General features: G+C 46.2%; 1 protein-coding gene across 1 annotated transcript in view; it reads right to left on the reverse strand.

The window, feature by feature from the left end:
• The window catches only part of LOC139234100 (sorbitol dehydrogenase-like), an 89,261-nt gene that overhangs the window by 41,357 nt on the left and 20,740 nt on the right, over positions 1-27,164 (reverse strand). Inside the window, exon 6 of the mRNA XM_070865037.1 lies at positions 113-146. Within this exon, the coding sequence (XP_070721138.1) occupies positions 113-146 (34 nt within the window). The remainder of the gene's footprint in view (positions 1-112; positions 147-27,164) is intronic.

Below are 27,164 nucleotides of genomic sequence, written 5' to 3' on the forward strand. Positions count from 1 at the left end.
CCCTAAAGATATCCCCTACATATACTTAGCGGATATGATACAGTGCCTGAAAATAATAAAAGCAAAGCACACAACAACATTTAAGGACTTTAGCCAGGGAAAAAAGACTTACCACCGGGGCACATTTCTGGAACTGGTCGTTTTTCCTGTGAAGCAAAGAAATGTACCTTTTAAAAAGAGGTTGGGTTCTTCATAGAAAATTTACATGTAATAGAAATAACAGGTATAATGATTTCTGCTGCTAATTATATGTAAGCTGGTGTAGTGTATTTGCTTCATGGGTTCTTTGCTTAAGAATTCATAGCAACACATTGCTATTAAGAACGAGTTGATTTGTTAACAAAGGTTTAACAATCACACTACACATTACCAGTTCATCCACTAGGCTCACAACTGCATACCTCATCGTGGATGACCTCAACACAACTGACTGAAGTTTTGTGAACATCATGTGACTGACTAAGCTACTCACAATGCAACAGCTCTACAACTATTTTGAGTTGTACCAGTAATCAAGTGCCCCCCTGATTAAAGGGGGGGGGGCACACTCCAAAAACTTTTCAAGTGCCCCCTTGTTTTTTTTTGAGGGCACTAGAAACACAAATTATACAAGTGCCCCCTGGCTAAAGGTGGGGGGGGGGCACTAAAACCGACAACTTAAACAAATTAAACTTTAGACATTAAAATCAAATTAAAATTTGGTTGCCAGGGGTGATGATGCACTCCAGTCCCTCCGGTGCCCACCTCTCACGGAAGGCCATGAGCGTACCGGTGGACACCGCGTGCTCCATCTCCAGGGACACCCTGGCTCGGATGTAACCGTGGAACAGCTCCATAAGCCTGTGAGCATACTCACAGGTGCATACATTACAACTGGAATTACACAAAAAAACTGCCTCTTTCACTAGGCCAATTGGTCAACCCTCCCATTTCAGGCCCATTAACCTATTCAAAGGAGAATGACTCCTTGTATCTGTCCAGTAATCACAAGATAAAATTGAGGGAGGCCATTCGACTATCTTATCTGATCAAACAAGGAAAAATCTTATAATTACCCCCATTTCCTCGATGTAAACGTATCTCAAGTACTTGCCTTCACTATCTGATCCTGAAGGCCTTTCCAAGGTTTGATAACTCTTTACATGTCGAAGTTCTTCCTGACATAACTTCTAAATTGACCTTTAGTTTTAGCTTATGCCCCCTTGTTCTATGTCTAAGCTCACATTGAATTATTGCTGTAGAATTACTTAATATAAATTATTTCATAGCTGATATACCCTTTCTAGAAGGTTTCCTGCTTTGTTATTTCCTTTCAAGGCTATAAGGTCTCCGGTCTTGTTCTGACGAAGGGTCATCGACCCAATACATTAACTCTGCTTCCTCTCCACAGATGCTGCCTGACCCGCTGCAATTTCCAGCATTTTCTGTTTTTATTCCAGATTCCAGCATCCGCAGTAGGTTGCTTTTGTATTTGGGTCTCTAGTCTTTTCTTATTACTCTTTCCTCTCGAGCTAGGAGATTGGCTTCGTGACTCTTCTTTGCATTGCTTCAGTAGCAGGAGCATTTCGTATCCAGGCTTGTTCAGCATCATGGCCCATCAAACTGGGTAGTCACAGGAAGGGGGCCAAGCTAGATCCGAGCCATTGCTTCACTATAGTGCTGCTTCAAGCGCGCCCGTCTCTTCTGTTTTGCCCAGTGATCCCAAATACAGCCTTCTAATTCCACAATACTGCTCAACAACTGGCAGGACTCTGAGAGTACTTGAACCAAAATGAAACTGCATGGATTTTGTTGCAACAGAAATCAATGCTCAGTTTGAATCCACTAGGAAGGGCTGAAGCACTATTGCATTTCGCAGAGTAATCTCTATCCAGAACCTAATGATGCCCAGAATACTCCACGACCAGACCATAAAGCTGCCGGAAAACTTGTTAAAATTAGGCATTTTACAATTAGGCATTTTACAAAGTGACCAACATTGGACCCAGATTAACAAATTCCCCCAGCACTTTTCCACAAGGTACATTTTTAATCAAGAGCCAAATATTGTATAAATAACTGAAATGCCTCATCTACTCACGTTTTTATCTGGATGGAGGGGGTGGGGGGGATATATATTTATAAAACAGCTTTTATTAAAACTTATTAATGTCCCGACTCGCTGAAACTTCGAGTGCCAGCCAGATCACACCTTAACTTAAGCTAGCCACGCAGGCGAAGCAGCATTTTAATGAGAAGCAAGATACACCAATTGGCTCTCAATGCATGGGGTGTGTGTTTGGGGGAGTCTTGTTGAAGCAGCCGCATCCTCTGTGCAACACACTAAAGATACGAGCAGTGCAGCGCCGCCGTGACATACATCACCCTGTCACGCGTTGAGAACAATAGGGAAAGAGTTGGTCTCAAAAAAAACTCCTTTGCAACTCTCGATGGTTGACCACCACACGGTGGCGAGAGAGGCCGGCCAACACAAGTGACCTTCCAAAGGCATTTATAATAATGCTGGCTGCACACGCGATGGGCAACCTCACTGATGCATCAATTGCACCATCATTGACCCTCCCAAAAGGCTCTTCAAGAAGTCTTTGCCCGAATCTCTGCCTGCTTCTCCCCCCCCCCCCCCAGCCCTCCCCCAAATAAAGGTCTTCAAAAGAAGTCATTTTTTTAATGGTTATCTTGTGCATTCATATCTAAATCCTCTCTATCAGAAACTCAACTGGCGATTTCGACTGTCTGATTTTTATCTAAAGATAACTACACAATAGAAAAAGAGGCAATTTGATTACCAGTTTCAACTCTCCACAGTTTAGCACCAAAGCCAAGTTCTCTTGTTGCGACATGTTAATCTGCAATTGGGTTCCTTCTTACTTCCTAGATGGAGTTTATTGGCTGAGATCTTGGGTTGGAAGTTCAGTTGCAGTATTTATGTCTCTGATTTGAGCAAACCTTTCCCCCTTTTCTGGTTTCCTCCCCTTTTCCCCTGAGCTGATTGAGATGCCCACGCTTACTGCACCGGTGCAACTGTATAACTTAGCTTCCTAACCCTTGCAAGGGGTTGAGTAAGCTGCTGTCATAGACAACATCCATGGCAACCTTTGAGGCGTAGGACAGCGTTATCAGTTCCCATGGTTACGTCTGTGAGGGGTACGTCAGTCGTTACACGACTGGACCAATGATGTCTACCATTGAGCAGATTTTTAGCCAATCAGAAGCGACTTCCCCCCCCCCCCCCCGCCCAATTTAGGCTCCGCCCAACACCACCATAGGAACTGGGAGGCAAAATTATTTTTGATGTGCTGAGGGGGTTGGCAGATTACTTTCTGCACGCCACACTGATCCCACCTGTCTCTGAAGACAATCTTTAGAAAATAAGCCCAATTTTCCACCGCATGTTTAATGCTGTAAGCACTTTTAGGAACAGGAACATCTGAAGACCAACGTGTTGTCATCCTCCTGAACTGCCAAAGCACTCATTGACCAAGACTTTTCTCTGCATTTGCACCCTGAGACACAGGTAACAGGGACACAAATCAATAACCCGATCTGAAGATGGGGAACATTTGGGCGTTACATAAGTGAGTGATGTGCTCATGACATAAGACATAGGAGCCATTCGGCCCCTCGAGCTTACTCCACCATTCAATAAGATCATGGCTGATCTTCTACCTTCCCGTCCAATCCCTTCATTCCCTTAGTGCCCAAAAATCTACCGATCTCTGCCTTGAATCTACTCATCTTGATTACACTCAAATTTCCTTGATCCTTTATGTCCATCTATCTATCCCGCATTTCCGCCCCTAGTAACGCCCCCACCCAAGTTCCAGAGCTTCATGTACGAACAAGTGAGGGAATGGCTCATCTTCGGGTCTAACTTCCAGGTTGTGCCCACGGTCGAAATTCCAGGCCATGACTTTAACTGGAACTGGTTGACTCCAGCCAGCCTGCGATTGGTCGAAACACCTGATCCTGGAAGGTGAGTGTGCAGCTGGACGGAGGTAAGATTAATTTTTCTAGAATTGGTGATTCCAATTGACCCGCAGTTTAGCTCGAAGGCGCTAGCATTCATTCCGGGAACCACTCCACAGGCTACCCCTGAAATATCAGTCTCCGTCAATGCATTTACAACACAGTACTCGAGTTATTGTGTGCCTGCAGCCTCAATGCACTGGGAGGGCTCAATCCGACACAGAAAGATATGCATTTATATAGCGCTTCTCACGATTCCAGGATGTCCCAAAGCGCTTTACTGCCGATGAATTACTTTTGAAGTGTTGTCACTGTGGTAATGTAGGAAGCACAGCAGCTAATTTGCGCACAGCAAGCTGGAATAGGATAATGACCAGAAAGTCTGTTTCAATTATGTCGGTTGAGGAATAAATATTTGTCAGGACACCGGAGAGAGTTTCTGGAGTGGGACTTGAACCTATCATCTTCGGACTCAGCGGCGAGAGTAGGAATCTTCACACAGCACTGTACAAAGACCAGTGCCATTTTCGCCAACGCTGAACTTGTAGTGTAAATGCACTGTAGGATAACTTAAAACAGAGTTTGACATTGCTTATTTGTCATGTTCTACCAATTTTTTCTGGATCTTTTTTCCTTTTCTTTTCAACTTCCCTTATAATTTATATTATGCTTGCAATTCTTGCATCAAACACAAAATGAATTTGCCCTGCAATGTTGAGGTGTCTGATTATTTAAAAGATCTATTAAATGCTGACTTGGACACAGTGAGATTTAAGGAGGCAGAAGATTTAACACAAGTAAATGTATTTAAAAGAAAAGTGATAATAAAACCAGTGTCCATGTTTCTAAAATAATGTAGTAAATGCAAAATGTCTGAGTGGACAAAGGAGAGAATTGAGGAAGGGATGCAAGGCAGGCAGAAGTGCTTTTTGAATATTTATTTCTGTAGTGTAGAGTTAACCCTTGCTGTTGGCTCGCTGACTGGGACCACCTTCAAGATGCACTAATCATGCACTGATTCTCTGGCATGAGAAAATAATGTCAAAGACCAATCTGCTCACTTCATAACGTGACCAGGTCAATCTTTGCACTTTGAGATGTCAGCAGTTTGGAGGTAGTTGTCAGAATCAGAGGCCAATTTTCTGCCATGCTGCTCCCACCTCTAGTGGAGATATGGGTCTGCCAAATCCCGGGGTGGGGGAGGGTGCATTGATGTTCTCCCTGTAGACCCATTAGCAGAACACTATTCTGGTTGGGTGGCTGGGATCAAGAATATCTGCATCCCTGATGTTGGTTCTTTAATCTGTCCCGCCTGAGACAAACTTTTAAATCTTCTAATGGACAGAAAACAGAGAGTCGGGATAAATGGTTCATTCTCTGGTTGGCAATCAGTAACCAGTGGGGTGCCGCAGGGATCAGTGCTGGGACCCCAGCTATTTACAATCTATATTAACGATTTCCTGCTTTTCTTTTGAGCTCAGTCATTCAATCCCTTAACTTCCTGGGATTAGACTATCTGTTATTCTTTTACACATTATTCTGATTCTACTAAAATGACTGTTCAATGTTCACTTAAATGTTGCCCCGTTTTCTCTCTTTCCAAATGCTGTCTAACCTACTGTGCATATCCAGCATGTTCTGCGTCAGATGACCAGTAGTTGCAGTTAAATGCTTATATTTATTCCGCCTCCATAATTATTTGCTTTGTGATATCACTTTGGCCTTGTGACATCATCTGATTTTAAATCGCATGATGTCACAATGTGCCACATTGTGCCATATAAAAGGTTACTGCAGAAGATAAAAGTTCACGGGGTTGGGGGTAATATATTAGCATGGATAGAGGATTGGCTAACGAACAGAAAACAGAGAGTAGGAATAAATGGTTCATTCTCGGGTTGGCAATCAGTAACCAGTAGGGTGCCGCAGGGATCAGTGCTGGGACCCCAACTATTTACAATCTATATTAACGACTTGGAAGAAGGGACCGAGTGTAACGTAGCCAAGTTTGCCAACGATACAAAGATGGGAGGAAAAGCAATGTGTGAGGAGGACACACACAATCTGCAAAAGGACATAGACAGGCTAAGTGAGTGGGCAGAAATTTGGCAGATGGAGTATAATGTTGGAAAGTGTGAGGTCATGCACTTTGGCAGAAAAAAATCAAAGAGCAAGTTATTATTTAAATGGAAAAAGATTGCAAAGTGCTGCAGTACAGCGGAACCTGGGGGTACTTGTGCATGAAACACAAAAGGATAGTATGCAGGTACAGCAAGTGATCAGGAAGGCCAATGGAATCTTGGCCTTTATTGCAAAGGGGATGGAGTATAAAAGTAGGGAAGTCTTGCTACAGTTATACAGGGTATTGGTGAGGCCACACCTGGAGTACTGCATGCAGTTTTGGTTTCCATATTTACGAAAAGATAAGCTTGCTTTGGAGGCAGGTCAGAGAAGGTTCACAAGGTTGATTCCAGAGATGAGGGGGTTGACTTATGAGGAAAGGTTGAGTAGGTTGGGCCTCTACTCATTGGAATTCAGAAGAATGAGAGGTGATCTTATCGAAACGTATAAGATTATGAGGGGGCTTGACAAGGTGGATGCAGAGAGGATGTTTCCACTGATGGGGAAGACTAGAACTAGAGGGCATGATCTTAGAATAAGGGGCCACCCATTTAAAAACAGAGATGAGGAGAAATTTCTTCTCTCAGAGGGTTGTGGATCTGTGGAATTCGCTGCCTCAGAGAGCTGTGGAAGCTGGGACATTGAATAAATTTAAGACTGATAAAGACAGTTTCTTGAACGATAAGGGGATAAGGGATTATGGGGAGCGGGCAGGGAAGTGGACCTGAGTCCATGATCGGATCAGCCATGATCGTATTAAATGGCGGAGCAAGCTCGAGGGGCCATATGGCCTTCTCCTGCTCCTATTTCTTATGTTCTTATGTAAAATACCTTGTGTTTATTTTCATGGGCATTTCCTTCACAAGACTATGGGGAATGTTCCCAATGAAAGACAGAGCTGACCACCCATTTTGAAGCCATAATGAAATTTAACAGGCAAAAGAACCAGGAAGTGGGGAGGGGCTGATATGTTTTTTACGTGGCGAGTTATGATCTGGAATGCCATCACTGAATGCAAATTCAATAACCTTTAAAGGGGAATTAGATACACATACTCGAAAAGGAAAAAGATTGCAGGGCTGTGGGGAAAGAGCAGGGGGGAGCGGGACTAATTGGACAGCTCGTTCAAAGAGCCAACACAGGTACAATGAGCTGAATGGACTCATTCTGTGCTGTAAGATTCTATAGAACTCTGGTTAATTATTGCCACTTTCAGCTCTGAGGCTCACAGGGTGATGTGGTTTTCCTAAATTCCACACCTGGAGGAAGAAAGAATTTGCACTTAGATAACACCTTTCACGTCAAGGCATCACAAAGCACTTCACAGCTAATGGATTACCTGGTTCTCTGCCAATTTAGTGCCCGATTTAATTTTCAACATGAAGACGCACCCAACACCATCAGCATAGGCAGTCCCTTGAAATCGCGGAAGACTTGCTTCCACTCTAAAAGTGAGTTCTCAGGTGACTGTACAGCCCAATACGGGCATTACAGTCCGTCACAGGTGGGACAGACAGTCGCTGAAGGAAAGGGTGGGTGAGGAGTCTGGTTTGCCGCACGCTCTTTCTGCTGCCTGCGCTTGGTTTCTGCATGCTCTCGGCGAGGAGACTCGAGGTGCTCAGCGCCCTCCTGGATGCTCTTCCTCCACTTAGGGCGGTCTATGGCCAGGGACTCCCAGGTGTCGGTAGGGATTTTGTACTTTATCAGGGAGGCTCTGAGGGTGTCCTTGAAACGTTTCCTCTGCCCAGCGGAGCTGATCGAGTGTGATCAGTGCTTCGATGCTGGGGATGTTGGCCTGAGCGAGAACACTGACGTTGGTGCGTCTGTCCTCCCAAGGAATTTGCAGGATCTTGTGGAATGGCATCCACCTATGTCCCAGTGTTGACATTTAGATAACCACAGAATTTTCAAGAATACTAATAAATCCCAATTAAAAGGCACCCAGGATTGTGAGAGGCTGTGTAATCATAGAAATCTACGGCATAGAAGGCGGCCATTCGGCCTGTTATATCTGTGCCAGGAATATGAAGAAGTAAATTTAACAAGGACTGAGAGAAAGACTTGCATTTATATAGCGCCTTTCATGACCTCAGGACATCCCAAAGTGCTATATAGCCAATGAAGTCCTTTTTTTTAAGTGTAGTCACTATTGTAATGTTGGAAACGCAGCAGCCAATTTGCGCACAGCAAGATCCCATGAACAACAATGTGATAATGACCAGATAATTTGTTTTAGTGAGGTTGGTTGCTCTTATTCAAAATAGTGGCCATGGGATCTTTTACATCACCTGAGAGAGCAGAACTCAGTTTAACGTCTCATCCAAAAGGCAGCACCTCCGACAGTGCAGCACTCCCTAAAGTACTGCACTGAAGTGTCGACCTGGATTATGTTGTTCGTCAAGGGACGGAGTGGGACAACACTCGAGTCTCATGGTTGATGGCTGGTGATGCCGGAGGTGCTGTATGAGGTGAGACCAGTCCTGCTTCCCTCTCCTGAGCAATCTTCCCATTGGACAGTATGTCTGGCCCAGCTGACCATTACTGGCACTGATATGGGCCAGTCCTATGGCGCCCTTGCAGTAGATGTTTCCCTGGTAATTCAAAATGTTTGCAAGCAGAGCTTCTCTGACATATCCCGCAGATGTGTGTCTCCACCTTAAATATTGTGCGAGGGCACATGAATAGATGCAGTCTCTCTCTTTCTCCTGAAGTGTGACTAGAGTAATACGTAACACTTGGCATGAAGCCTATTGAGCAGGTAAGTATTGATGGGGAAGAAAAATGGAGAGTTTTCTTTTGGGAAAAACAGCCTCAAAATGCAGTAATAAATTATGTTTTTATTCGTTCTGGAATGTGGGTGTCGCTGGCCAGGCCGGCATTTATTGCCCATCCCTAATTGCCCCTTGAGAAGGTGGTGGTGAGCCACCTTCTTGAACCGCTGCAGTCCGTGTGGTGTAGGTGCTCCCACAGTGCTGTTAGGGAGGGAGTTCCAGGATTTTGACCCAGCGACGATGAAGGAACGGCCGATATATTTCCAAGTCAGGATAGTGTGTGTGACTTGGAGGGGAACTTGCAGGTGATGGTGTTCCCATGCGCCTGCTGCCCTTGTCCTTCTCGGTGGTAGAGGTCGCAGGTTTGGGAGGTACTGCCGAAGTAGCCTTGGCGAGTTGTTGCAGTGCATCTTGTAGATGGTACATCCTGCAGCCAGGGGGCGCCGGTGGTGGAGGGAGTGAATGTTGAAGGTGGTGGATAGGGTGGTGTCAAGATTCTTGAGTATTGTTGAAGCTACACTCATCCAGGCAAGTGGAGAATATTCTATCACACTCCTGACTTGTGCCTTGTAGATGGAGAGTCAAGAGGTGAGACAATTGTCGCAGAATACCCAGCCTCTGACCCACCCTTGTTGACACAGATGAGTTTCTAGTCAATGGTGACCCCCAGGATGTTGATGGTGAAGGATTCAGCGATGGTAATGCTGTTAAATAGCAAGGGGAGGTGGTTAGATTCTCGCTTGTTGGAGATCGTCATTGCCTGGCACTTGTGTGGCGCGAATGTTACTTGCCACCTATCAGTCCGAGCCTGAATGTCATCCAGGTCTTGCTGCATGGAGAGTTTTCCCCTTGCTACCCATTAACTTCAGTTTTACTAGGGCTCCTTGATGCCACACTCAGTCAAATGTTGCCTTGATGTCAAGGGCAGTCATTTTCCATTGTAGGGACTGAAGCTGATCGTACAAATTCAGCCGAATGGAATCAGTGACACCATATCCCAGCAGGAGTCTATGCCTTCAGGGGAGGAGAGAAGAGGAGATGATTGGCTTTTTGGAGGAGGATAAAGAAGAGGATCAAGGGAGGGGTGCCAGGCATTTGAAGCTTCACCTGAGGTGTTCTGTGACCACCTGCCACTAAACGCATACCTGCTTCTGCAGACAGGTATGCGCAGACCTCACTTTTCAAGGATTCGTACATACAGATGTTCCTATTACCAAAAGAAACAAGGGCAACAGACATGCATGAATGTCTGATTAACGGGATGACTCCTCATCTGTAATCCCTAAGATTATCTCAGAGTGGTGAGAATGTGGAACTCGCTACCACATGGAGTGGTTGAGGCACATAGCATAGATACATTTAAGGGGAAGCTAGATAAGTCCGTGAGGGAGAAAGGATTAGAAGGATTATGTTGATGGGGTTTGATTAAGTAGGGTGGGAGGAGGCTCGTGTGAAACATAAACATACCTGTTGGGCCTATTCTGTGCTGTAAAATTCTATGTAATTCTTTGAGATACCAGCCACTAAACGTGTCGGCATTATGTCAACAACCATGAGGCACGATCTTCACACAGCCCAGGTATTCAGAGAGGCAGGTGCAGAGCAGCGCCGTGTGGTCTTAAGGTAGCTGCAGCTATTATGCAGCATAAGGGTAGCGCAGCCAGTGACAATACTGGTCAATTGCAACCTCAAGCCTACATCCAACTCCTTGTGGGCATGCTGCAGTGCTGACTTATGGAACCCCCTCAAGCTTTCTTTGAAACCACCACAAGCCGCATCACTCGTACTTCAGTGGCCCCGATACAGGGAGTCTGGTGCCAGGCCGCTCCACCACTTTTGCACAGATTGGAGTTCTTTCATCCTCATTGTTGCGGGTCATCTCTTGGACCTCTCTCCCTTTAGCCTTAGCAAAGGCTGCCAATAGGTTGTGAAGCCTTTAAACAAAAATGGTTCCTTCTTTTTTTATCACCTCTTTAGCTGCCCACGTTCCTTTAAATTCCACCCTCATGCAATGTTCCATCCCCACTGTAATGTATGTACATAAGGTCTGCCCACCACCAGGGGGCACTACCTTCAGCGGTCCTCAGGTCATAGGCACACTCGTGCTGGGCCCGGTATATAACCTGAATTTCATCTTTGTATCTTCACATCTGGAAGCCATTAAAGACTGACCAGGTCACTGGCTCACAGTATGGAGTTCATTGTATCATTTCCTACACCATAACTGGCGACGAGGCAAATACAAACCCATGCAAAAGTATGGTGAGCACAGCACAATCGAGTACTGTTGGAATTCTCGAAAGATTCAATTAGGGAGAGGATTGGGGAGATTTCATGGATTGTCTTGACCAATATTTCGTGGCAGACGACCTAAACAAAGACAAGGATGCAGAAAAGCGCAGAGCAGTTCTTCTCACCCTCTATGGCCCCACGATCTATGCACTCATCAAGAATCTGCTCTCACCCACTCTTCCTACAGAAAAGGATTACAAAGAACTGTGTGTTCTAATTTGGGAACATCTTAAACCCACGGAAGGAATCCTCATATCCAGATATCTCTTCTATACGCACGTTCGTCCAGAAGGCCAGGACATAGCGACATTTGCTGCCGACCTGAGACGTCTTGCAGGGCCTTGCAAATTTGGGCCTGCGTTGGAAGACATGCTGCGTGACTTTTTCGTGATCGGGGTCAACCACGAGGCGATCTTAAGTAAGCTGCTGGCTGCGGAGACGCCGGACCATCACCCAGGCTCGCTTGTCCACGCAGAAAAGTACGAAGCAGATATCGCGACAAAACAGGAACTCCATGGCAAGTACTGTGTACAAAATTGCATCGACGGCCGGCAGAGCTGCACATGGCAGGGCCTACTCGACTGCATCTGCAAGGCCGGGAGCCGCTCAAAGTTCGCCATCGAAGGCCTACTCAACTGCGAATGCGAGAACGGGAGCCGCTCAAATCCCGCCATTGGGCGCAAATCCGAGCTCAACGTGTTGGCGTTGCAGGGGCAATCACCGACCCCATCAGTGCCACTTCAGGCAGTATGTATGCAGAGGGTATGCTAAGACAGGGCATCTTCAGCGGACGTGTGCACAGCGGAGCAAGCGAGCATGGATCTGGCGATGCAGCCCGAGGCATTTGAGAGCTCTGAGGAGGAAGTGTATAGCGTAAGTGCGTTCCTAACAAAGAGCCAACCGATAATGATGGAGGTAAAATTAGACAGCGTACCGGTATCCATGGAATTAGACACGGTGCGAGTCAATCGATAATGAGCCAGAGGACTTTCGAAAAGTTGTGGGAGACCAAGGCAGGGAGACCCAAGCTGAGTCCGATAAATGCGAAGTTGCGTACCTACACCAAAGAGCTCATACCATTGATCAGTAGTGCAACAGTAAGAGGAGTGTCGTATGAGGGAGCGATTCATGACCTACCGTTATGCATTATCCCGGGCAATAGCCCATCGTTATTCGGCAGGAGTTGGCTCGAGAAAATAAAATGGAAATGGTACGATATCAAAGCTTTGTCATCAGCAGATGGTGATTTGTGTGCTCAAGTGCTGAGCAAATTTCCCACGCTGTTTGAACCAGGAATTGGCAGCTTCAAGGGAGCCATGGTGCAGATTCACCTAGGCCCAGACACAAGGCCCATCCATCACAAAGCTAGGGTGGTCCCACACATGATGAGAGAAAAGGTCGATCTCGAATTGGACAGTCTACAATGCGAGGGGGTCATCTTACCGGTTAAATTTAATGAATGGGCCAGTCCCATTGTTCCGGTGTTAAAGAGCGATGGCACAGTCAGGATTTGTGGAGACTACAAGGTCACGATCAACCAAGTTTCGAAACAAGATCAGTACCTGTTACCGAAAGCTGATGACCTGTTTGCAACGCTAGCCGTGAGAAAATCGTTCACCAAATTGGATCTAACATCAGCCTACATGACATAGGAACTGGTTGAATTACCAAAGAAACTTATGTGCATCAACACGCACAAAGGATTGTTTATTTACAACAGGTGCCCTTTTGGCATTCGTTCGGCGGCAGCCATATTTCAGAGAAACAGAGAGCCTATTGAAATCCGTCCTCAGGACCATGGTATCCCAAGACAACATCCTAGTCACAGGTCGTGACATCGCCGAGACCTGCACAATCTGAAAGAGGTTCTGTGTCGTCTGGACAAAGTGGGACTCAGGCGGAAACATTCGAAGTGCGTTTTCATGGCACCAGAGGTCGAATTCCTTGGATGAAAGATTGCTGCAGATGGAATCAGGCATAAAGACGCAAAAACAGAGGCCATCAAAAATGCGCCCAGGCCCCAGAATGTAACGAGCTGCGTTCGTTCCTGGGTCTTCTCAACTACTTCGGTAACTTCTTACCCAAATTGAGCACAGTATTAGAGCCTTTGCACAAGCTGCTCAGAAAGGGGTGAACTTCAAGACAGAGCCTTTGAGAAGGCTAGAAATCTGTTGTGTTCTCACAAGCTACTGGTACTGTATGACCCATGCAAGTGTCTAGTTTTGACCTGTGATGCGTCGTCCTATAGGGTCGGCTGCATACTCCAGCAAGCCAATGAGTCAGGCAAACTACAACCAGATGCATACGTGTCTCGAAACCTGTCCAAGGCAAAAAGAGCCTACGGCATGGTAGAGAAAGCGGCTTAAGCATATGTTTATGGGGTAAAAAAAATGCACCAGTACCTGTTTTGGCTTCGTCTCGAGCTAGAAACCGATCACAAGCCGCTTATATCATTGTTCTCGGAATACAAAGGTATCAATACCAACTCATCGTCCCACATCCAGAAGTGGGCGCTGACATTATCTGTCTATGGTTATGTCATTCGCCATAGACCAGGCACCGACAACTGTGCTGATGCATTGAGCCGGTTACCGTTGCCCGCACCGGAGAAGGAAACGCCAATGCCCGCAGAGCTACTCATGGTCATGGATGCCTTTGAGAGTGAAGGGTTGCCTGTCACTGCTTAACAAGACCAGACCTGGACCAACCAGGATCTAACCCTATCGGTTGTAAAATGTTGTGTTCTTAATGGGGACCGGTCGACCATCCCCAAGGAAATGGGTGATGAAACCAAACCATACAGCCATCTCAAAGATGAGCTTTCCATCCAGTCCGACTGTTTACTGTGAGGTAATCGTGTTGTTATTCCTAAGAAAGGCAGGGTGAGATTTGTACGGGAGTTACATAGTACGCATCCCGGTATTTGTCATGATGAAGGCCATAGCCAGGTCCCATGTTTGGTGGCCTGGCATTGACTCGGACTTAGAGTCATGTGTGCATCAGTGCAGCACTTGCATGCAGTTAAGCAATGCCCCAAAGGAAGCTCCGCTCAGTCTGTGGTCATGGCCATCTAAACCATGGTCTAGAATCCACATTTACTTTGCGGGCCCCTTCCTCGGTAAAATGTTTTTTGTGGTGGTGGATGCATACCCCAAATGGATAGAATGTGTGATCATGTCATCCAGCAATTCCACTGCTACCATTGAGAACCTGAGAGCCATGTTTGCCACACATGGTCTATCAGACATCGTTGTCAGCGACAACGAACCGTGTTTCACGAGCTTGGAGTTTCAAGAATTCATGAAACGCAACGGCATAAAATACGTGAGGTCAGCCCCGCTCAAACCCGCATCCAATGGTCAAATGGATCGGGCAGTTCAAACCATCAAGCGGAGCCTGAAACGCGTAACTCATGGTTCCTTGCAGACACAGTTATCACGCATACTGCTCAGTTACAGGACAAGGCCACACACGCTCACTGAGGTCCCGCCTGCAGAACTATTGATGAAGAGAGGCCTCAAAACCGGGCTCTCTCTCGTCCATCCTGACCTTAACGATCATGTCAAAACCTGACGTCAAAGCCAGCAGTGGTATCCCGAACACGCCGCAGTGTCACGCGACATATCTGTAAATGACCCAGTGTATGTACTTAACCATGGTCAAGGGCCCAAGTGGCTCCTGGGCAATGTTACGGATAAGGAGGGTAACCGGGTGTATATGGTTAAGCTCAAAAATGGGCAGATATGCAGAAAACACATTGATCAAATCAAACTGACACACTGATGAACCAGAACAGTTGGAAGAAGACACCACGAGCTTAGACGATCAACCAACTCACGTCCAGCCATCAGAAGAACCCACTGGTCAACGCCCAGCCCCAAATCGTGAGAGATTTGGAAAGCACTGGGATTGTACTGAGACGGTCAACCAGGGAGCGAAGCTCCAGACTGTCTGAACTTGTAATATGGACTTGTGTCAAGAACTGAGGGGGGAATGATGTAACGTATGTACATAAGGTCTGCCCACCACCAGAGGGCACTACTGTCGGAGGTCCTAGGGTGATAGGTACACTCGTGCTGAGCCCGGTATATAACCTGAACTTCACCTTTGTATCTTTGCTTCTGGAAGCCATTAAAGACTGACCAGGTTACACCTAGTCACTGGCTCACAGTACGGAGTTCATTGTATCATTTCATACGCCATACTTATCATTGGTGTGCGCCCTACACCCGACTATATCAGAAGACGGAGCTGGGAATAATTATGCAATTGTAGTAGACCCACCAAAGTTGAGTACTATTGCAATTCTGGTGAAACTTGCAACCAGTTCTTAAACATCTAGCGCTGCCTTACAGCAGTGCATGAAAATTGGCCCCATGGTTTCACTTAAAGTTGAAAGTTAAGCATCTACTTAAGGCTGTGATAGTTTGATTAATATTGACAGGAGTGTTATCGTAAGATTGTAGTGCTATTAAGACCATAGTATTTACTGTAATAAATATGGAGGTGTAAATTTCCTTATAATTTGGCTATAAATCCCTTATTATACTCTCCATGACATTGTAATTTATAAGAAAAAGTCATAATGTTTAACCATTTGAAATCTACCCCACTGACACACAACTGAATATTTAACAATTCAGTGGAGCTACTGTGGACTCAGATTACATTTTGCAATACTGCCAAATACTATTAACAATAAATAACAATTAGCGTTTATAAATGTTAAAAAATGTGAGATATTAAATGACTGCAATTTAATCTTGTGACCCATGTGACGTTAATAATCAGTTAGAGCTTTATGATCACAGTTTCTGATGTCACCTGAACCCTCCCATTAAATGATTGGGTCGTCACTCAATCTGTTGTAATTCTGTTGGATATTCCATCACCGATAAAACTGCTAAGGAATGGTCCATGTGTGAAAGAGTTTTCCCACAGACACGCTGAGCTGGAGATAAAGTAATTAAGTCACTGCTCAAACCATAAGAACGTGCACAATACAAAAAGCACCAACACAAAGCTCAACAACAACAATAACGCGCATTAATATAGTGCCTTTAATGCCTCTAACGCAGTAAAAAGTCCCAAGGCACTTCACAGGTGCATTATCAAACAAAATTTGAAACCGAGCCACATAAGGAGATATTGGGGCAGGTGACTAAAAGTATGGTCAAAGAGGTAGGTTTAAAGAGCGTCTTAAAGGAGGAAAGAGAGGCTTAGGGAGGGAATTCAAGAGCTTAAGGCCTTGGCAGCTGAAGGCATGGCCGTCAAAGGTGCAGTGATTAAAATCGGGGATGCTCAAGAGGCCAAAATTAGAGGAGCGACAATATCTTAGTGGGTTGTGTGGTAACGGTTGTGATTGTGAGATGGTACAACCCTGAGGGATTCAAACTAAATTGACTATTTGGCCACACCATGTATAATTAAAATCTATTATATTCCTACTTGCAGAGTCCCATTGAATGCCAGAACCCAAACAGCAGAATTTGTTCTATTCATATTGCCGATCAGTCTATATAAACTTGCATTATACGCACATACATCAATCTTTATAATAATGTATATTGTCCCTGTTGTCACCATCGTCAGTTTTCTCCTCTATCGCCTGTCAGTCAGTGGGTAGCACCCGCTACCCAGCACCGAGCTTGTGGCCAACATCTCGCCCTAGGCAATAATATGTCCTTACTATGCAGTATAAATACACACGAGGCCCATACTTGAGAGAAGGTCACTCTGTGACCAGTAACCTTTATTTGCCAGCACTGAAGTGATGAAGGTGGGTGGAGCTTCTCCTTTTATACCTGAAAGTCCAGGTTAGGAGTGTCTCCCACAAGTTCACCACCTAGTGGTCAATGTTCTCACGGTATAGAACTTAGGTCAGTTTATACATGAGTTACAATGACAGTTAAATATATGACATCACCTCCCCCCAAAGTCTTATTGGGATCCCTTGGAGAGCGCCTGAGTTGGGGCTCCGGTTGTTGGGCACTGGCCTGAGTGTCTGCTCTTTGCGGTGCCTCAGGCCTGTCCGGACTGCCCACAGTGACTGGGCTCTCCTCCGCTTGGTTCCGGTGTTCAGTCACCTGTGGAGCAGTGAACTCTACATCGTGTTCTTCCTCGGCTTCTTCTATGGGGTTGCTGAACCTCCTTTTTGTTTGATCCACGTGTTTACGGCAGATTTGTCCATTGGTAAGTTTAACTACCAGAATCCTATTCCCCTCTTTGGCAATCACAGTGCCTGCAAGCCATTTAGGCCCTGCAGCGTAGTTGAGGACAAAGACAGGGTCATTGACATCAATACATCACGCCCTCGCATTCCCGTCATGGTAGTCACATTGTGACCGGCGCCTGCTCTCAACAATTTCTTCCATGGTGGGGTGTATAAGGGATAACCTGGTTTTGAGCATCCTTTTCAATAGCAGCTCTGCGGGTGAGACCCCTGTGAGCGAGTGTGGCCGGGATCTATTGGCCAACAGGAGGCGTGATAAGCGGCTTTGTAGGGAACCCCCTTGGATTCTGAGCATCCCCTGTTTGATTATCTGCACTGCTCGTTCCGCCTGGCCGTTTGAGGCCGGCTTGAATGGTGCCGTTCTGACATGGTTGATACCATTTCCTGCCATGAAGTCCTGGAATTCAATGCTTGTAAAGCACGGGCCATTGTTGCTGACCAAGACGTCCGGTAGAGTATGGGCGGCGAACATTGCCCGTAGACTTTCTACCGTGGCAGAGGATGTGCTTGAATTGAGAATGTCACACTCGATCCATTTGGAGTAGGCATCTACTACAACCAAAAACATTTTTCCCATGAAAGGACCTGCGTACCCACATGGATCCGTGACCATGGCTTGGCGGGCCAGGATCAGGGGCTAAGGGGGGCTTCCCTGGGCGCATTGCCCAGCTGGGCACATGTGTTGCACCTGCAAACACAAAGTTCCAGATCTGCATTTATCCCTGGCCACCAAACGTGTGACCTGGCAATTGCCTTCATCATGACAATGCCCGGATGCTCATTGTGGAGTTCTCTGATGAACATCTCTCTGCCCCTCTGGGGCATGACTACTTGGTTTCCCCACAGTAGGCAATCGGCCTGAATCGAGAGTTCATCCTTGCGCCTGTGAAATGGTTTAAATTCCTCAGGGCATGCCCTGTACATGGCTGCCCAGTCCCCATTCAGGACACATTTCTTGACTAAAGACAGTAGCGGGTCTCTATTTGTCCAGACTTTAATCTGACGGGCTGTCACTGGTGAGCCTTCGCTTTCGAAAGCTTCAACAGCCATGACCATCTCAGTAGCATGCTCGGTTGTCCCTTCAGTGGTGGCTAGTGGGAGCCTGCTGAGTGCATCGGCACAGTTTTCAGTGCTCGGTCTGTGCCGAATTGTATAGTCATAGGCGGCTAACATGAGTGCCCACCTCTGTATGCGGGCCGATGCATTTGCATTTATGGCCTTGTTGTCGGCCAAAAGGGACGTTAGGGGTTTGTGACCTGTCTCCAGCTCAAATTTCCTGCCAAACAGGTACTGGCGCATTTTTTTTACAGCACATACACATGCAAGCGCTTCCTTTTCTACCATCCCGTAGCCCCGTTCTGCCTGGGACAGACTTCTGGAGGCAAAGCTACCGGCTGTAACTGACCCTTGGCATTAACATGCTGCAACACACACCCAACCCCTTAGGACGACGCATCGCACATTAAAACGAGTTTCTTACATGGGTCATATAGCGTTAACAGATTGTTGGAGCATAACAAATTTCGTGCTCTATCAAAAGCCCTTTCCTGGCTGTCCCCCCAGACCAATTTGTGACCTTTGCATAGGAGCACGTGTAGCGGCTCTAACAGCGTGCTCAAGTTGGGAAGAAAGTTACCAAAATAGTTCAGGAGCCCCAAGAACAAACGCAGCTCCATCGTGTTACAGGGTCTGGGTGCTCTCTGGATCACTTCTGTTTTGGACGCAGTAGGTCTGATCCCGTTTTCTGCTACCCTCATCCCCAGGAATTCTACCTCTGGAGCTAGGAAGACGCACTTCGCCTTTTTCAGTTGCAGACCTACCCGGTCCAGTCTGCGTAGCGCCTCCTCCAGGTTGCGGAGGTGTTCTTCAGTATCACAACCCATGATGAGAATGTCATCTTGAAAAACCACTGTCCTTGGAATCGACTTGAGGAGGCTTTCCATATTTCGTTGAAAGATCGCAGCGGCCGAGCGAATCCCAAACGGACATCTGTTGTACTCAAACAACCCCTTGTGTGTCGTGATGGTGGTCAGCTTCTTCGACTCACTCGCCAGCTCCTGGGTCATGTAAGCTGAGGTCAGGTCCAAGTTTGAAAAAAGTTTGCCACCGGATAGCGTCGCAAAGAGGTCCTCCATTTTCGGTAGCAGGTACTGGTCTTGAAGTGACACCTGATTGATGGTGGCCTTGTAATCGCCACATATCCTGACCGACCCATCCACCTTGAGCACCGACACGATCGGGCTCGCCCAGTCACTAAATTCGACTGGCGAGATGATGCCTTCCCTCAGCAGGCAATCCAATTCACCTTCTATCTTTTCCCGCATCACGTACAGCACCGCTCTGGCCTTGTGGTGTATTGGTCTAGCGTCCGGGTTTATGTGAATCACTATCTTGGTCCCCATGAAAGTGCCAATGCCGGGTTGAAATAATGAGTCAAATTTGTCCAGGCCTTGTGAGCATGATATTCGCTCTACAGAAGAAATTGCATTGACATCGCCCCATTTCCAGTTCATGACAGCCAGCCAACTCCTCCCCAGTAGTGCGGGACTGTCCCCCAGGACAATCCAGAGTGGCAACCTGTTCTCTGAATCTTTGTGGGTCACGACTACCGTGGCGCTGCCTAGCACCGGAATGATCTCCTTTGTATATGTCCGTAGCTGTGTGTCAATCGGCAATAATTTTGGCCTCCTGGCCTTGGACGCCCACAACTTGTCGAACTGTTTGATACTCATCAGGGACTGGCTGACCCCTGTGTCTAGCTCCATTGATACTGGGATACCATTGAGGAGCACTTTCATCATTATCGGTGGCGTCCTGGTGTATGAACTGTATATGTGCTCCACATGAACTCACTGAACTTCAGCTTCCAGCGATTTCCCCCAGTATTCATTTGGCCTCTTAGGGCTTACATCGGGCCCGTTCTCCTCGTACATCAACCTGGCTGCAGGCTTCCTGCAAATACGCGCCAAGTGACCGCTGAAATTGGAGTTTCTGCAGGTATATTGCTGATAACTGCAAGCTCTGGCTGTGTGTTTGCCTCCACACCTCCAACATGAGCCGTTGTTGGAAACAAAAGGTCCATTACCAGTCGATTGTCTCTGACTGTCTCGGTAACTGTCCTTAAGCGCACCATTGACAGGTGTTGATGGCCCCATTACTGGCTGTATTGTCCCTTGCGATGGCATGAATCGCTGTTAAGCTAGCTATTGTCTCTGTTGAATTCCCCCTTTGGGTTCGACTACATGCTCGGGCATGTCCGATTGCCTCTGTCTGCCTGGAGAACTGTGAGCCGCGTTAACAATGTTGACTCCCTGCCCATTTGCTGCATTTAAACCAAGATTTTTGTCAAACATCATTCTGGTCTCTTCCTCCCCTGAGATAAATGTCTGGGCCATCAAAGCCGCAATTTCCAGGGTCAAGTCTTTGGTCTCAATCAGTTTCCTGAAAATCCCAGCGTGCCCGATGCCCTCAATAAAAAAGTCTCGCAGCATCTCCGCTCTGCATGCATCTAGGAACTTACATAGGCTCGCCAGTCGCCGGAGGTCTGCCACGAAGTCTGGAACGCTTTGCCCTTCTCGCCGCCGGTGCGTGTAAAACCGGTGTCTCGCCATGTGCATGCTGCTCGCCGGTTTAAAGTGTTCCCCGATCAACTTACTGAGCGCTTCAAAAGTCTTGTCCGCCGGCTTCTCTGGCGCTAGAAGGTCCTTCATCAGAAAGTACGTCCTGGAACCACAAACCGTCAGGAGATGATTCCTGCGTTTGTCGGCCGAATCCTGTCCCAGCCATTCCTTAGTGACGAAACTTTGCTGTAGTCTCTCAATAAAATCGTCCCAATCATCACCAACACAGTACCTCTCGTCTGTGCTGCTAGTGGCCATGCTCGCGTGGTTTAAATATCCCAGTTTCTCGTCGCCAATAATATGTTCTTACTATACAGTATAAATGCACACGAGGCCCATACGTGAGAGAAGGTCACTCTGTGGCCAGTAACCTTTATTTGCCAGCACTGAAGTGATGAAGGTGGGTGGAGCTTCCCCTTTTATACCTGTAAGTCCAGGTTAGGAATGTCTCCCACAAGTTCACCACCTAGTGGTCAATGTTCTCATGGTCAGTTTATATATGGGTTACAATGACAGTTAAATACATGACAGGCAACTAGGCCCATACAGCAGTGCCTGGTCTCCAGTCATCTTGGCCCCCCTTGCCACTGGACTAAGACCGTGCTCAGCTGAGCCCGTGTGGTAGCGGTGTGCAACAACCACCCCACGTTAAAAGAAATCATGCACAGGCATCTTCCACTCCTCTAACATGAAGTTCGAGACCTGGAACGTCAGGACCCTCATGGACAACCCCAACAGTGACAGACCGGAATGCTGCACCGCCATAGTTGCCCGAGAACTTAGACTGTACAGCCACCTAAGAACTCATGCTAAGAGTGGAAGCAAGTCTTCCTCAATTCCGAGGGGCTGCCTCTGATGATGATGGCTGGAGGAGATTAGAGGTGGGGAGGGGCGAGGCCACGGAGGGATTAGAAAACAAAGATGAGAATTTTAAAGCTCATACGAACAACCTGGTAAAGCTCCTACATTGTAATAAGGAGAATTTCATTGGGACACAACAGCAGACATTACGATTAAGTTATAACACTGGTATTTTCAGCAAATCAATTGCATAATCGCATGTCACTATAGTAACATCCAAACAGACCAATTAACTGTTGCAACCATCTGCTTGGCGAGAGCGTACAATTTCACTGTAGTAATATTACTTATTGAGTGTCATGGCTCCTATCTGCATCTTAAGTGGTTTACTTTGAATGTATGAAACCGTCATGATATAAAACACAAGAAACCCTTCAGTTAGATAATATGTAGGGTTAATTACACACGCACAACTATCTGGGAAGATCTCCTTTATTATTAACACAATATCCTAGTAATTGAGAACTCTTATTGTATGCCACTGGATCACGACTGGAGGTACGCCCACAATAAAACCTTCTCAGGAACTAAAAGCAGAAAATGGTGGAAATACTCAACAGGTGGGGCAGCATCTGTGGAGAAAGGAAAAAGTCGGGTTAACGTCTCAGCTCTATGACTGATGGATGTTATAAGGAAGAACAGAGCAAGGGGGAAGGTGGTGAAGAACGACCATATACACAGGAGAACAGGAGTCGATTAAATGACTGAAATGATAATAGCATAAGACAAGAGAAATAAATGATATATAGGAGACCCGGAGGATGTGTGAATGGTTAAAGCAGAGTGGCAGAGTGGAGAGGGAACATAGAAAAACTAGCTCCAGTGGTCCAGGCCCAGCGGTATGGGGGAAGACAGGTAGGCGCTGTGGCTCAGTGGGTAGCACCCTTGCCTCTGAGTCAGAAGGTTGGTCGGTTCAAGTTCCACTCCAGGGACTTAAGCACATAAATTTAGGTTGACACCCCCAGTGCAGTAATGAGGGAGTGCTGCACTGTTGGAAGTGCCATCTTTTGGATGAGATGTTAAACCAAAGCCCTGTTTGCCCTCTCAGGTGGATGTAAAAGATCTCAAGGCACTATTTTGAAGAAGAGCAGGGGAATTGTCCTGGGTCCAATATTTTATCCCTCAACCAACATAATTATCACATTGCTGTTTGTGGGAGCTTGCTGTGCGCAAGTTGGCTGCCGCGTTTCCCACATTACAACAGTGACTGCACTTCAAAAGTACTTCATTGGCTGTAAAACGCTTTGAGACGTCCGGTGGTCGTGAAAGGCGCTATAGAAATGCAATTCTTTTTTTTTAAAGGCACTAGTGGTGCAGACCACTCCAACGGATGTGCCCCAATAGGGGATTTCCATCCCAAACACCGACCCACAACTTCACCCATCCCCGGAACTGCGGGTGCACCTATCTGGCACCAGCTGACGAGAGAGGAAATGGGAGCGGTGGTTACGGTCCGAAGTGATTATAAGTCAATATTAAGGCCAGAGGAGTGCAGAGGGCCGAGTGGGAAGATGAGATGCTGAGCCTCAAGCTTCATCAGAACAGTGGCTACCTTGCCACCTGAAAGGAAGAGAAAGATTTTTCTTGATACGAAGAATGAAATGGAACTAGCACAGGACAGCTCTGAAATAAAGCAAGTCGGTGCTGTTGAAAGAGATCGGACCAGAGGATGCACGTGGTGACACATGGTGGATCTCACGAACCTTCAGAGCAGCGGTGAAAGTAAAGCTGAATATCATGGAGATGCCGTCTGTTGATTCGGGTTGTCCGGATCACACTTCAGCATCACTTTGATTCCGATGCCTTTCTTTGTAGTTTCAAACGCTTCGAGAGCATCTTCCAGCGGAAAGCGATGTGTGACCAAAGGCTTCACATCAATCCGCTTTGAAGCCAACATGGCAATTGCCACAGGCCACCTAAGAAGAGCAAGGTTAGTTGGCAATGAGACCATTCTTCATAGTACTGCACCCTTCACTTCTCAAAACACGGATATTTTTGTATTAATTAAAATAAAGTATAATTCACTTAATAACCTTTTGTCACTCTATAGTCTTCTATTTGAACATAAAATATATTTTATCACGTACACATTTTTGCTCTGTTATAGACCATTTAATGTAAAAGTTACGGCAAATTCAGTCATTCAGAATTCTGAAAAGTCCTCCCACGTCATCCTTGCTAAACTTCAATTTCAGGGCCCACGTCATTGTCTAAAGATCCCTCAATGTCCTCACTCTACTTTATCTGAGTGACCTTCTCCAGCCCCATGTCCCAGCCTCTGCTCCTCCAGCTCTGGATTAGTGTTCATCTACCACTCCTTGGTTCAACCATCAGAGACTGGTCTTTCAACCCCTCACCCCTGTTCTCAGTTACTCTCTTCCCAAAACCACTTTGTCATACTACCTCTCCATTCTTCAAAATCCTCCTTAAAACCCATCTCTTCGACTGTGCCTTTAACTTCACCCTTACTTAATTCCTGCCTGTCACCTGCTTAGTGTCCTTCTCTTCCCCTTGTGTACTGTGGTTTTAGCAATGTTGTCCTGTTATTGCATCAAGGTAAATAGACTAGAACCTCATACAAACCCCACTCCAGGAAGTTCTAAGCTGATACTCCAGTGCAGTGCTGAGGGAGTGCTGCACTGTCGGAGGTGCCGTCTTTCGAATGAGATGTTAAACCGAGGCCCCGTCTGCTCTCTCAGGTGGAGGTAAAAGATACCATGGCACTATTTCGAAGAAGTTAATCCCGGCGTCCTGGCCAATATATTTATCCCTCAATCAACAGAACAAAAACAGATTATCCGGTAATTATTACATTGCTGTTTGTGAGAACTTGCTGTGCGCAAGTTGGCTGCCACATGTTTATTTCATCTAATTTTTCACACTCCTCCTCCTCAATAGCAGTGTCTGCATCGCTCCTCTCTTTTGTGAAAACAGATGCAAAGTATTCCTTAAGAAGCATACCCACATCTTCCGCCTCCACACACAGATTACCCTCATGGTCTCTAATAGGCCCTACTCTTTCTTTAGTTACCCTCTTGCTCTTAATATGTTGGAATAGTCAAGTATAGTGGTAACAAAGGCGGATGTGCTGAGGCAAGGGCGGAGACGGGCGATGTTACAGAGGTGGAAATAGACGATCTTAGTTATGCTGCGGATATGCGGTCGAAAGCTCATTTCACACGGTTGCGGACAATCAGGACAGGAGTTGGGGAGAGGGATGGAGTCAGTGTCTAGGGAACAGAATTTGTGATGAATGAATCTGTATCTTCAAATGCAAAACCAGCAATGACGTTACCACATCAATGGTGCACTGAAGTCACCCCGAGTTGTGCAGCCACTTCTTTGTGGCCTGTCTACCTCTGCACCCTGACTCCTGCACTGACCGCTGAGTGCAAGAGCCAGGTGAACATGGTGACGTGTCCAGAGATAGATGCAACTCTGAGTCTCAATGTGATGAGCATTCGTAATAAGGTGGACGAATTGACTGCGCAAATAGCTGTTAACGGATATGATGTAATTGGGATTACAGAGACATGGCTCCAAGGCTGGGAACTCAACATCCAGGGGTATTCAATATTCAGGAAAGACAGACAGGAAGGAAAAGGAGGTGGGGTAGCATTAATGGTTAAAGAGGAGGTTAACGCAATAGTAAGGAAGGACATTAGCGTGGATGATGTGGAATCTGTATGGGTAGAGCTGCGAAACACCAAAGGGCAGAAACCGTTAGTGGGAGTTGTGTACAGACCACCAAACAGTAGTAGGGAGGTTGGGGATGGCATCAAACAGGAAATTAGGGACCCATGCAATAAGGGTACAGCAGTACCTACATATTGATTGGGCTAACAAAACTGGTAGCAATACTGTGGAGGAGGATTTCCTGGAGTGTATAAGGGATGGTTTTCTAGACCAATATGTCGAGGAACCTACTAGAGAGCAGGCCATCCTAGACTGAGTCTTGTGTAACGAGAGAGGATTAATTAGCAATCTGGTCGTGCGTGGCCCCTTAGGGAAGAATGACCATAATATGGTAGAATTCTTCATTGAGATGGAGAGCGACACAATTAATTCAGAGACTAGGGTCCTGAACTTAAAGAAAGGAAACTTCGATGGTATGAGATGTGATTTGGCTAGGATAGACTGGCGAATGATACTTAAAGGGTTGATGGTGGATAGGCAATGGCAGACATTTAAAGATCACATGGATGAATTACAACTATTGTACATCCCTGTCTGGTGTAACAATAAAACAAGAAAGGTGGCTCAATCATGGCTAACAAGGGAAATTAGGGATAGTGTTAAATCCAAGGAAGAGGCATATAAATTGGCCAAAAAAAGCAATAAACCTAAGAACTGGGAGAAATTTAGAATTCAGAAGAAGAGGATTAAGCGTTTAATTAGGAGGGGGAAATAGAGTATGAGAGTAAGCTTGCAGGGAACATAAAAACTGACTGCAAAAGCTTCTAGATATGTGAAGAGAAAAAGATTAGTGAAGACTAATATGTAGATCCCTTGCAATCAGAATCAGGTGAATTCATAATGGGGAACAAGGACATGGCTGACCAATTGAACAAATACTTTGGTTCTGTCTTCACTAAGGAAGACACAAATAACCTCCCGAAGATACTAGGGGATCGAGGGTCTAGCAAGAAGGAGGAACTGAAGGAAATCCTTATTAGTCAGGAAATGGTGTTAGGGAAACTGATAGAACTGAAGCCCGATAAATCCCCACGGCCTGATAATCTGTACCCCAGAGTAGTTAAGGGACTGGCCCGAGAAATAGTAGATGCATTGGTGATCATTTGCAAAATTCCATGGACTCTGGATCAGTATCTATGGATTAGAGGATAGCTAATGTAACCCCACTTTTAAAAAAAGGAGTGAGAGGGAAAACTGGGAATTAAAGACCGGTTAGCCTGACATCGGTAGTGGGGAAAATGCTGGAATCAATTATTAAAGATGTAATAGCAGCACATTTGGAAAGCAGTGACAGGATCGGTCCAAGTCAACATGGATTTATGCAAGGGAAATCATGCTTGACAAACCTTCTAGAGTTTTTTGAGGATTTAACTGGCAGAGTGGATAAGGGAGAACCAGTGGATGTGGTGTATTTGGACTTTCAAAAGGCTTTTGACAAGGTCCCATACAAGAGATTAGTGTGCAAAATTAAGGCACATGCTATTGGGGGTAATGAATTGACATGGATAGAGAACTGGTTGGCAGACAGGAAGCAAAGAGTGGGAATAAACGAGTCCTTTTCAGAATGGCAGGCAGTGACTAGTGGGGTACCGCAAGGTTCAGTGC

The sequence above is a fragment of the Pristiophorus japonicus genome, chromosome 21 (assembly GCF_044704955.1).
Source record: "Pristiophorus japonicus isolate sPriJap1 chromosome 21, sPriJap1.hap1, whole genome shotgun sequence".
Lineage (NCBI taxonomy): Eukaryota > Metazoa > Chordata > Chondrichthyes > Pristiophoridae > Pristiophorus > Pristiophorus japonicus.